General features: G+C 35.1%; 2 protein-coding genes across 2 annotated transcripts; one reads left to right on the forward strand and one right to left on the reverse strand.

Annotated features, from left to right (window-relative positions):
• Positions 1 to 129: 129 nt before the first annotated feature.
• Positions 130 to 4,605, reverse strand: LOC117105454 (cytochrome c oxidase assembly protein COX16 homolog, mitochondrial-like). Its single transcript, XM_033246600.1, has 4 exons — positions 4,484 to 4,605; positions 3,961 to 4,038; positions 3,435 to 3,509; positions 130 to 1,744 (listed from the first exon to the last, which is right to left on the reverse strand). Exons 1-4 carry the CDS (start codon positions 4,556 to 4,558, stop codon positions 1,616 to 1,618), a joined length of 357 nt encoding a protein of 118 aa, XP_033102491.1. The 5' UTR covers positions 4,559 to 4,605; the 3' UTR covers positions 130 to 1,615.
• Positions 4,606 to 4,816: 211 nt separating this feature from the next.
• Positions 4,817 to 9,924, forward strand: LOC117105465 (28S ribosomal protein S5, mitochondrial-like). The gene is made up of 9 exons (XM_033246616.1): positions 4,817 to 4,874; positions 5,752 to 5,862; positions 6,009 to 6,134; positions 6,436 to 6,663; positions 7,015 to 7,140; positions 7,587 to 7,691; positions 8,421 to 8,483; positions 8,816 to 8,952; positions 9,434 to 9,924. The coding sequence occupies exons 1-9, from the start codon at positions 4,823 to 4,825 to the stop codon at positions 9,650 to 9,652; spliced, it is 1,167 nt and encodes a 388-aa protein (XP_033102507.1). The 5' UTR covers positions 4,817 to 4,822; the 3' UTR covers positions 9,653 to 9,924.
• The last annotated feature ends 1,899 nt before the right edge of the window (positions 9,925 to 11,823 follow it).

Here is an 11,823-nt window from a genome sequence, read left to right on the forward strand (position 1 = left end):
AAATACATGCCCAGCGAGTTTATTCCTCAAATAAAAACTAAAAAAAACTAATAAAACTAATAGAAGCAGCATCACTCTCAACATATACAGGTACTATTAATGTTCTACTGTACTCCAGTAGAATTACAATTTTTTTTTTTTTTTCTAACCTGGTTGTGATCAAATATTTTTATGATAACACATTTTGACAGTAATTCCACATTTACAGTATCCATTTTACACCAAAACCAATAAACGCCATTCTCAACTATAACCGCCCCAGGGCATTTATTTGAATAAATATAGTACAGTAGTTAGAATACTGGGTATTATCTTTAAAATAAGGTCTGTAATTATGTAAATAATTGAAATCATAATTTTAATAAAAATAGTGTATATTGTTTTAAAGTTAAATTTTGAAAATAAACATTCCAAGACAAAGTTATTATTTGAAATAAATTTGTCGATGTTATCATTTGAGTTCAGTTTTTTTCTATCTTCAGTGTGTGTGTGTTCAATATTTATCTGGTTTGTAGATACGATGCGAAAAATTGGTTGAGGTACTTAGGTATATAGTGTCCAAGGATTGTGTTTTGAGGTGAGTGAGCAATTTAATAGAGGTGGAGTAATCAAACCAAGCACTGACTGTAAAATATATTGTGTGGAACAGCATTTCGAGTACACAAGGCCTGTAACCACAGCACGAAGGCCAACGTATATGCTAATAGCAAATTAAATCACTTCTTCGTTATTACATACACACAAGATATAAAGTTGAACTTGCCCAAATTGAATCCAAAATGGCGTTGAAAAATTGTTCGTCTTGGATATAATTAGACTTACAGACTGTTAATGGAAAACACAACAATTTGGCATGTAAAATAAGATTGACTTTAAAATTATTTTAGTCAACGTCGACTTAGGAAACTTTACTGTATAAAACGGGTGGGCATTAAAATTGTTTGGAGGGCCGAAGTGAATTTTTGATTCAGCTCCGAAAAACCTTCATACACTGTTTTATGTCCACTTTATGCTCAGTTTTACTATAACTTTTTTGACATTGGGTTGGTAATTCATTTTCGCAGGACGTAAAAAAAATCACTGGCAGGCCAAGGCCCGCACTTTGTCCACCTGTGGTATAAACAATCTCATGAGACTTATAAAGTGAAGGTGTTTTTGCTGTGTGAAAAAAATGCTGTTACTCACAGGAGTGAATCTTTCCGCTAAGCCCCATTTCTTGGATATTCCCACAAGAAAAATGGCGAAATCATATGCATTTGTGGGATGAGCGTGTAATCTGCGATGTTCTTATTGGTCGGTTGTTTATTTTGACATGCCAGAAAGGTCCATTGAACCCTGGGCCCTAAGACTGTCATATTTCTGACAAAGCCAGCAAGCAATTAAATTGTTAATAGTTTTCTTATACTGCTATTCATTTATTGAGTAAATCATGATACATATATACATTATTAAAAAATACAGAGTAAGCCAATTTTGTTCTAAATGACAGTAAAAGTAAATTTGAAGTTCTTAATTTTAAAGCAATATATGGTGGTGAACCGTCAGCATCCATACTTCCGGTTATAAAGTCAACCGATTCCCTTTCCCCACAAAACACCCGCATACACATGTAGGCTCAATTTGTTTTTGATTGTGCTCTAATTGCCATATTTTTCCTTTGAGCATCCTGGAATTCCTTTGAGTCTTCCCAGGGTCTTGGACCTCTAATATTGTACCAGCAGTCTATATCATCTTCCTCAATTTTCTAGGAGAAACAAAATATTTTACATTTAAATCCAGTTATATCTATCTAACACAAACAAGTTTATTTAGAATTTACATGCAAGATCATCGAAGCATGAATAACATCACTGTAACAACACGCTGTCATTTGCATGATCAAGGCTACGAGCAACAGCGGTGGAAGCGGGCCCATTGGCCCACCCACTTTTTCTACTGGGGGGGCCCTGCCTCCCTCCACCCACTTTTATGACTGTTCCCAGCACCAGTGACAAACATTTTACGAATGCTGCAATGTCATTATTATTATTATCATTATCATTGTCGTTGTTGTTACTATTATTATTATTTGGTGCTTAGACACCTTGTTTATTTGTGTCTCCTAAATTATTATCATTATAAAGCATAGATTTTTTTTTTCATTTTCTAACGAGCATTACAAGTTCCCTTTTTGAGTTGAGCAACCAAATGTTGATTGACGTCTGTATACGCACATCTGTAAAGTTTCCTTGAAACCCACATCAAGCATGAAGAAAAAATCGCCTGCCTTTGTGAATTCCGTATTAAGGCATACGTGGGGAGGTAGGCACTCTTAATGGAGCGACGCTCTAGTTCTCTTTATGCTAACCACAAAGATGTATAGTAAGTTTAATTGATTGGCTTACAGTAAACCTTCAAATTATAGTATCAGAATACAACCACATTTAAACTCCATCTAATTCAACGAAAACAATAAGATAATTAATTAGGTCATTTTTTTAAATAAAGTTCTCTGAAGGTTAACTACAGAAATTACAGTACGCTTTAGTTAATGTGTTATAGGTTGTAAAAACTGTATTGAGAATGTCAAGTGTTATATTGAACAGTGGCAGATTCAAGGGGAAACTCTGTCAGCACGGAGCCCCCAACCTCCTAATATTTTCAAAATTATAAAAAAAAATTGGAGAAAACAGAAAATTATTCAATTTTTTTTTTTTTAATGGAGATATAAGCAAAATTATATTCAAATTTTAAGTCTGAGAGTGTAATTTCCAACTAGAGGTGCCATAATCACAAATTTTCTTACCTCAGCCCCAACCATGGTGGGGCTGAGGTGGTACAGATCCTCCATCTGCCAAAGTACTCAGTGGCAAATTCAAGGGGACCCAGCCAGCCCACCCTGCCCCTAAATTGTTCCAAAAAAAATAGAGATATAAAATAATTATATTCAAATTTTATGTCTGGAAGTGCAATTTTTGGCCATCTAGAGGTGCCATAATCACAAATGTTCTCACCTCAGCCCCAACCATGGTTGGGTCTATTTCAAATTCCTGGATCCGCCACTGGAAATTACAACAAATGTGAAGTCATATTACAGGAGCTTGATGCCTATAAAATAACCTGGACCCCCAGCTTAGATGCTCGCTTCGCTCGCATATTGGACAATAAGAAATGGCCCCCTCCCCCCACTTTCCAAAAAGTTACGCCACCGTTGGCTACAGGAGCGAGTAGCCGAAAACGTATGTTTTAGGTTAATCATTGGTTTATCTTTGAAGAACAAGTACTTTATTCATTACTGTTGAAGCCAGATGAAATTTTTTAAGAAACATACAGTACACTCATACATTATTACAACTACAAGATTCAAGATTAAGTTCATCATTAATTTCAAACCATTAATTATTTCATATTTGAAATTAAACCAGTAGCATGAAATGGATAATACTGTAGCTTACTTGAAATTCTTCTTCTAATGATAATTTTCGTTGTTTCTCCTTTATTTTTAATCGATCTAGTGCTTCTGGATCAACCTGAAAGAAATGCAAATAATAATTAAATAATAATAATAATAATAGTTGGTCTTAAGTGCATAATGCTAATCCTTTGGCAGTTAACATTATTGTCTATGGAACACATTCTTAGCTGCCTTTAAAAAATATTCTATAATGATGCATGATGCAAGTCGTTATAGCACATCTCATAATGAATTTATCAGGATCCCACATACTAATGTACTGTACTTAAAGTAGAAGCAGACATAACTTGACCAAAAAAATAATTTTAATATTTAAAATTTGTTCAGTATACAGTATGTACAGTATACTTCACAAAACCTCACATTTGAGTATATTAGTACAGGTGCAAATTTCTTTTTCGAGACATTTTTGGACTGTCTATACATTTCACCAAGTTTGATTTAAATTTATTATGTACTATAGTGTATACTGCACAGAGCCTCACAGAATTGATTACAAAACTTACAGCTTGTCTTCGATCAATGATTTCATATCTGAGTTGTCGAAATTCCTTCAGACCAAACGACCCACCAACAATTAAAATCTGTTTAAAAATTTATAAAATGCTTTGACCTTCAATATTTGTAGTAAGCATTAACAAAAAATATCTAGCATTTAATAATATATATATGTGAACAGTGGTGGCACCAGGATTTTCCCGACAGGGGGTGGGGGAAATGATGTCCCAGACAGGGCCTAGGCTACAGACAGCAGATGATTTTGAGACAGGCTAACTAGTAGTGAGCCGGTACGTCAGTGCAGTGTACTCGCGCTACAGCAGGGAGGCATCGACTGCCTACATAGGCCTAGTTAGACTGTCGGAGTGGGTCCTGTCATCACAATAGTAGGCCTACTCCCTATCTCAGACAGGCTAGGCCTAGGCGGCCCTAAATAATATCAATAATATCAGCAATATTTTTTTCCTTTAGCGTATGTTATAAATTTTGGATGAAGTATACATCTCATATAATAATAAAATTGGTATTTACAAGCATGGGTAACCCAAATTTAAGAAAGTGGTTTTTTCGTATTGACTTCAGGATTTTATCAATGGACGCAGCCATCTTGTTTATCGAAGTTGTGCTTTTGTTTGAGATTTATTTTCTCCACAAAATGGGGGTAAAAAAATAATGAGATGCTCAGTACTGATTTAATTAATCTACAATTTATGTTTAAAAAAAATAATTAATTTTATAATTAAGGCTATTTTACAAATCTGCTGTAGATTCTTTGACATGAACCTGTGAATTAATAAATCTGTAGGTTAGTGCTATAAGAATCTACTGATGTCCTGGCAATTAAAGTTCCAAAGTTCCATCAAAACCAAGATGGCAGCCCGCATGAAAGCAGCTTACAATTTTGTAACGTTGTTTGCGCAAAGTAAACATATATCTTCATTCTTATGATATAGACAATTTACTCATATGTCAATTGTAATAATTTTATAAGCATAATTTAAACCTTAAAATCCTTATAGTCTAGGGCCCAGAGTGAGTGTCTAGGCTAGCCACCGCTTGTACTTTACTTGTCTTCCTAGCCTAGCTAGGCTAGGCCTCGGCCTAGCTAAGAAGTTAACTCCCTGGCCTCGCCTAGGAGGCTCAGAAGTATTAGAGCCTAGACCTAATAGTAATAGTGCTGTCGTGCACAATTTGAGATGTTTGGAAATTTGCAAATTGTACAAGCTCTTCCTTGCACAGCTTGCAATTAATTGATTGTGCAAGTTTAAATGCACAATTTGAAACTGCAAGGATTTATTTGAAAACTTTTGTATACAACATTTTGCACACACACTGTTTGCAAACTGCTGTGCAAGGAGATTGTTGCACAGTTTTAAAATGTGCTGACAATTTGTTCAGGGATAGCTCATGCAAATTTCAAACGATATGCCCATTTTGTCGATACTATTTTCAGTGGCAGCGCCAGGGGAGGGGTGGGGAAGCAGGGGCTTAATCCCCCATCAAATCAAGCCCTCGCCACCCCCCCCCCCATTGGCCAGAGCTCTTCAGGCGTCAGACCAACAGAAAAAAATAGGCCTATGAAATGAAATGCGTAATTATTGAGTTAAGTTAGGCCCAGGAATACATTTAAAATATTAAGAGCACATAGAATCATTAACACTATGAAATTTATTGTGCTTTCAAAGTTATTAGATGGATTTTAAAAGCTACAGTACATTTTTGCATCTGTTTGTCTTATATGACACTAATGTATGTAGTCTTTGTCAAGTTTTTGAAAAATGTAATTTTTATCTTTTTAGGATTAACTGTATCATCTTTTGGGAGCAGCAGTGGAGCATGTTGTCATTCTCATCTGAATTCAGCACACATCAGTGTAATCCAAAAACGTTATAATAGCTTTTTTAACACATGTAAGGTTCTTTTTATGTATATACCATAGTAAATAGGGCTAAGATTAAATATTAGATATTGTTATTCTCTGAATTTAATGGAATTATTGATATAGGAAAAGGGGCAATGCATGTTTAAGAAAACATTTTGGTTCTCATTTTTACAGTCACATCAGATCAGTTATGGAAAAGTATGACAGCATTGACAGGAAAAGCTCACAAGAAAGCACGAGGTAAACGTCCTCAAAGACGAAGGAAGAAGGATTTGAATAAAGGGCAGATTATAGGGGAAGGTGAGTAAATAATTATCTTTGAATTGATGCACTTACTACTTTCTTAAAATACTAAACCACGGTTTATGGTGGCGACCGATGAACTTATTCCAGCATATGCTATTCCATATGAGGAAAGCAGCTTAGCTTAGTTGGCTAAACTGGTGGTAGCCACTGTGTGATCTATTGTTAACTTTTGGTCTCTGGTTGAGAGTACTGATGATGGTGAGTGAGGTGGTTTTGGTGGTTTTTGTGAAAGTGATGAGGAAGGGGATATAATATTAATAATAATATTGCACTCTGTTGATTTATATCTTGGTAGGTCAAGCTGGAATTGGTTGGCCAGGTCTAAATGCTCCAGTCATTAAGAACAATGTCGTCCAGGTCATTCATAAAAAGGAGGCTGATCCAGAAAGAGAAGAAATGTTGCGGAAAGTTCGGGAGGATTGGGATAAAAGAAAAAAGAGGGTGACTGCCCCAGAAGACATGGGTTGGACCTCAAAAAGCTGGGGAGGACGAAGTCTAGGGCCACCAGATCCTATTCCTGGAGGTATAGACTTTATCTGTACGATAAATGGTCAATAAGTAATACTGTTTTCCTATGTTATATTTCAGTGTTGAAAATGTAAATACAGTATCTGAAACCCTACATCCATAGGTGTAATTTTTTCATATGGTTAAAATCGAAATGTTACTTGGTTTGGTCTAGAGATATGCCTTTATCAGGTCATTCCATTCATAGAATTTTTTTTATTATGGAGAATGTGTACCATTTTAGCAAGAGCTGCCTAACTCTGGCTATAATAATAATATATTTACATATAATTGGTTTATTCTTTTTAATATTATACAGTATGTTTGCTATGTCTTTAATATAACTATTCCTGGGGTTTTTTTTTAGAAAACTTTGAAGGATTTGACTCCAAAGTGTTGCATGTCCGACGAGTGTTCAACATGACAGGTACTGTTGGTAGAAAGAGGAGTATCTCAGCATTGGTTGCTGTTGGTAACAAGAAAGGTGCTATAGGTAACTGTGTAGTAATTCATATCCTAGACATTATGGGATAGATAACAGAATTCACAATATGCTTTTATTGTAAAACTCTCTTTAGCCTTTGCCTTCTTTAATCCTTTATTAAATAGTAGCTACTTTTATTTATTATTCATTCATTCATACAATCAATTATTCATTCATTCATTCATTTCATCCATTTTTTCATCCATTCATCCATTATTTTTCTACACATTGTGGTTAATGTGTTATGCACCTCTTATCCAAGTACTGTATTGTTTTGTAATGCAGTACTACTCAGTTCACCAATAGAGGACCCCACTGGATACAACTCTTCAGACTTGGTGTAATTCACACCTAAAACACTCCTACTTAGAGAGCTGAAAATGAATTTTCCCATCAAGCATCAAATATGTTAATGGGTTCGTTGTATTAACAACCTTCTTTTTATTTTTTTGCAGGATATGCTTATGGCAAAGCACCTGATATCATGGCAGCCTTAAGGAAAGCAAAGAACAAGGCAGCCAATCACCTTGTTTATGTAGAAACTTACAATGGTGATACTCGTGAGTAGCTTGTAGCTTGCAATTTATATTCTTTTAATGAGCAGTGGTGCATCTATAGGGATGCAGACGGGAGGGGACAGCCTTCCCAAAAATGCTTACTCTCCCAGTCATTCCCCTTCCCCCAACTGGAAATTTAAAAAAAAAAAAAAATACTCAATAATAGTTGAAAATTATCTCGTAGCACCTTATATTGCCATCTTGTGTCCTCTCTCTCTCTTAATCTTTGTGCCTCTCCCACCAGCCAAATGGCTTATTATTAAGCCTTACATGATTTTTTACAATTCCTTGAAAAGTTTAGCTGTATACGCAAATAGTTTGTTACCTAGATTCAAACCACAAAGTGTGTTACCAAGCCTTAATTGGTTTACCTTTCTCATATAATCTCTTAACAAGCCTAGAATCCAAATGTCTATATATAAAGCTTGTGGAGAAAGAGTCACTTTAGCTTGAGAGAAAAATAATGTGCATTTTCACTAGATTCCTTGATTGAGCCTTAATTTATTGACAAGCACTTCATTCAAGATAAGATATTTATGTCTTGTATGTATAGTGAAACTTTGGTGAAAATAGATTCAATATGATATTGAATCAATTTCCAAAATATATCAAAGATATGTAATTGCTATAGGTTTGGTCAATATATTTTAATCATGTAACTGCCAGTTATCGGTAAAAACTTTATGGATATCTATATGAGTATAGACACTCTATCCCTTTTTTTTGTTTCAGTTTTTCATGATGTAGAGAGCACATATATGAGAACAAGAATCCGTATGAAAGCACAAAATAAAGGTACGGTATTTCAAAATGCTAGGGAGGCAATTGTGTTTGGATGTGATCTTCTTCATGGTGCTAGTAAATTTATTGTTGCTATGATTGTAGTTTACCAAGAATTCATGGTGACAAGGAAAAGACAGCAGGGATTAAATTAGAGGGGAGCTAAACAGGTTTTCCCATAGCCTCTCACTTCCAAGACAATTTTACCAACATGCATGCTTTTTACGACATCTAAAATATAAATAACATAGTCTTACAAAAATGCTTTTGCGCTTTGCTCCAATGCTGGCTTTGAATATTTGCTCCAACTATGATAATGTTCAGAATTATATGATCATGTTTTGCAGGCCATGGTCTTCGATGTCATCGTGTACTGATTGAGATCTGCAAGTTAGCTGGCATAAAGGATCTGTATGCAAGGGTGTATGGGTCAAAAAATCCAGTTAACATGGTCCCAGCATTCTTCAATGGACTCCTCAATCAAGTAAGAATAAGGCATTAAATTTTTGCACAAATAGGGTGTCGTCTTATACGTGCAAAACATACACATTTTTTATTTTTAAATCTTGTTCGTCTTATGTGCAGATCATCCGCAAATTGACTACTGAAATGAAGCTACTAACTGTTAGTATGAATGAACACTATTTTAAATGTTGGGAAATGAGATTTTAATGAGCATTTAAAATCCCATAAAATGGTATTATTTGGAAGATTAGCCCTGCCCTTGGGCTGCTAGATGCAGTATCAAGACCATAAAAAGCAGCAACGTGTAGGAATTTGTGAGACGGGTTTGTCTTATGTTCCATGATTCCTTGATATGCACGACATACAAAAATCGTCCAAAGATCTTCTCAAACTCGGTGGTCATCTTATATGCGGATCACCTTTTACATGAATATATGTAGTAAGAATTTATATGTTCAGAAAATATGCTTTTTAATTAATTCACTTCATTTTTTCCCCAGGAGACACATCAGCAGATTGCAGACAGAACCAAAATGCATGTTGTAGAGTTCCGCAAGGAATGTGGGCCACTTCCTATTGTAGTGGCATCACCTAAAGAGGGTGCTGCTCAGGAGAGTATGGAGAAAGAATGGGATAAAGAATTACCGTTAGAATGGAAGGAAGAGCGACAAAGAATCAAGGAAAGTCCATTTGCCAGGGAAGGCATTCTGACATTCTGATGGCTGTTGGTGACCTGTGACCAATATGACCTGTGACCTGTAACGTTTATACTCAACCACAGGCAATATAGATCGCTTAAATGAGAAAAACTAAACCTATGGATAGTACAGTAATTGAATCTCATCATCTTCAGATGACTCCCACAGCCTTGCATCATAATTATTTTTGAGCCCAGATGATTATGTAGATATACAATACAGTATACAAAACAGTAATATGCTTATCACATATGGCAAGTTTCTGTGAATTTAATAAAGATATCAGATATTAACACTTTGTTCTTGATTTTACTACTTGTTTAAACTACCAGCAAATATAACATGGTATGAATACAGTGTATACAGTACTGTATACAAATATATTTCATTTTTTTTCATAAATGCTTAAAGGTAAAGGGGAAAAAACTACAAAACTAAAAAGCTGCATCGGCAACCATATATTATAACAACTCTCAATAAGAAAATGGTAGCACTTTATAGACTAGTTGAAATATGTATTGTCACAAGCTTTCGTGTACACAGTACACTTCTTAGGTGAATGATAAGAGGAGCAACATGGAACAGAAGCTTTTATGGACCTGTACATTACTGCCACTTATTTATCTCTGATATATTGATGACATTTTTGTTATATGGACTCATGGCAGACAATCATTTATGGACTTCTATAATAATTTTAATACTTTTCACCCCTCTATCAAGCTTACTGTAGACATATCAGATTCTAACGTTAATTTCCTTGATGTCAAGGTATTTGTACGTAATGGTAAAATCACCACTTCCATCTACAAAAAACCTACTGACACACAGCAATACCTACATGCATCCAGCTTTCACCCCATACACACAACTCGCTCGATCATATACAGCCCAGCTCTACGTTACAGCCGCATATGCTCTGATACTGTTGACAGAGACCAAAACTTGGACGAACTTGCTCACACATTTAGTCAACTCAATTATGATCAACATACTATCACACAACAGATCAATAGAGCCAAGAAACATAAACGCAATGATCTCCTCACATACAAAAAGAAGCAATCATCTAGCCGTATTCCACTTGTCGTTGAATATCATACAGCTATAAAACCCCTACAACGTATCATTGACAATCTTCAGCCTTTATTGCAAGATAATGATCTCAAACACATATTTCATGACAAGTCTTTTCTTGCTTACAGACAGCCAGCCAATCTTAAAAGGCTTCTTATCTCTAGTAAATTTTCTCAGTCTACCCCTATCAATGGCACTTTTCCTTGTCACAGCACTAAATGTGAGCTTTGCCATCTTATTCATTCCGAATGTCACATACTTGGACCCAATGGCTATATCATCAACATCAAAGGACACTTCACTTGCTCATCCACTAACATCATCTATGCCATTACGTGCAATATATGCCCCAATGCTGTTTATATTGGTCAAACTGGCCAAACTCTCAGAAATAGAATTAATGGTCACAAGTTTGACATTAGACATAAGTTAATTAAGAAACCTGTAGCTGAACATTTCACTTCCACAGGTCACACTATCAATAATCTTAGAGTTGCTGTAGTTAAGAAGGGTAATTTTAGAAACAATCTAGATAGGGAAATTTGTGAACAGAAAATAATTAAGCAACTTGACTGTGTAAACTTGGGTTTAAACAAAGACTGGCTTTCTTGCCCACTACAGGGAATGATTTCATTGTTATGTTAATACCTCCATTGTTTTTATTACTTGCCTTTTGTTTTAGACCTTTTATATTCGATTGCATGTTGCTCCTCTTAACATTCACCTGAAGAAGTGTACTGTGTACACGAAAGCTTGTGACAATAAATATTTCAACTAGTCTATAAAGTGCTACCGTTTTCTTATTGTTTGATTACTGTCAAGACTAGTACGGCTCACCATATTATATAACAACTCTGGAGAGGTGTCTAGTGTGGTTGTCAAAAGTAGTTTATTCACTGTATACAAAACATTCGTACATCAGCCCTTAGTAATACAGTGCTCAAATATAGGAACATGATGTAATAAATTGTTATCAAACATAGTACATCAACGAAAGTTCCTTATTAGTTGTATGAAAGGTTTCTGGTGGGAGTTTTCAAAATTAAATATTGTACTAGTATCATAAGTGATCTTCAGGAAAGTTGATATACAGTATATATTATTATTATATACAT

This window comes from Anneissia japonica, unplaced genomic scaffold (genome assembly GCF_011630105.1).
Source record: "Anneissia japonica isolate Jap-2015-1 unplaced genomic scaffold, ASM1163010v1 scaffold1128_len1000024_cov185, whole genome shotgun sequence".
Taxonomy (NCBI): domain Eukaryota; kingdom Metazoa; phylum Echinodermata; class Crinoidea; order Comatulida; family Comatulidae; genus Anneissia; species Anneissia japonica.

Coding starts and splice junctions, on each gene's coding strand:
- LOC117105454 (XM_033246600.1), bottom strand. CDS start 4,558: ATGGCTGCGTCCATTGATAAAATCCTGAAGTCAATACGAAAAAACCAC. Junction 4,039..4,483: donor AATTTGGGTTACCCATGCTT/GTAAATACCAAT, acceptor ATTTTTAAACAG/ATTTTAATTGTTGGTGGGTC. Junction 1,745..3,434: donor CATTAGAAGAAGAATTTCAA/GTAAGCTACAGT, acceptor TGTTTCTCCTAG/AAAATTGAGGAAGATGATAT.
- LOC117105465 (XM_033246616.1), top strand. CDS start 4,823: ATGGCAGCCCGCATGAAAGCAGCTTACAATTTTGTAACGTTGTTTGCG. Junction 4,875..5,751: donor TGTAACGTTGTTTGCGCAAA/GTAAACATATAT, acceptor TTATCTTTTTAG/GATTAACTGTATCATCTTTT. Junction 6,135..6,435: donor AGGGCAGATTATAGGGGAAG/GTGAGTAAATAA, acceptor ATATCTTGGTAG/GTCAAGCTGGAATTGGTTGG.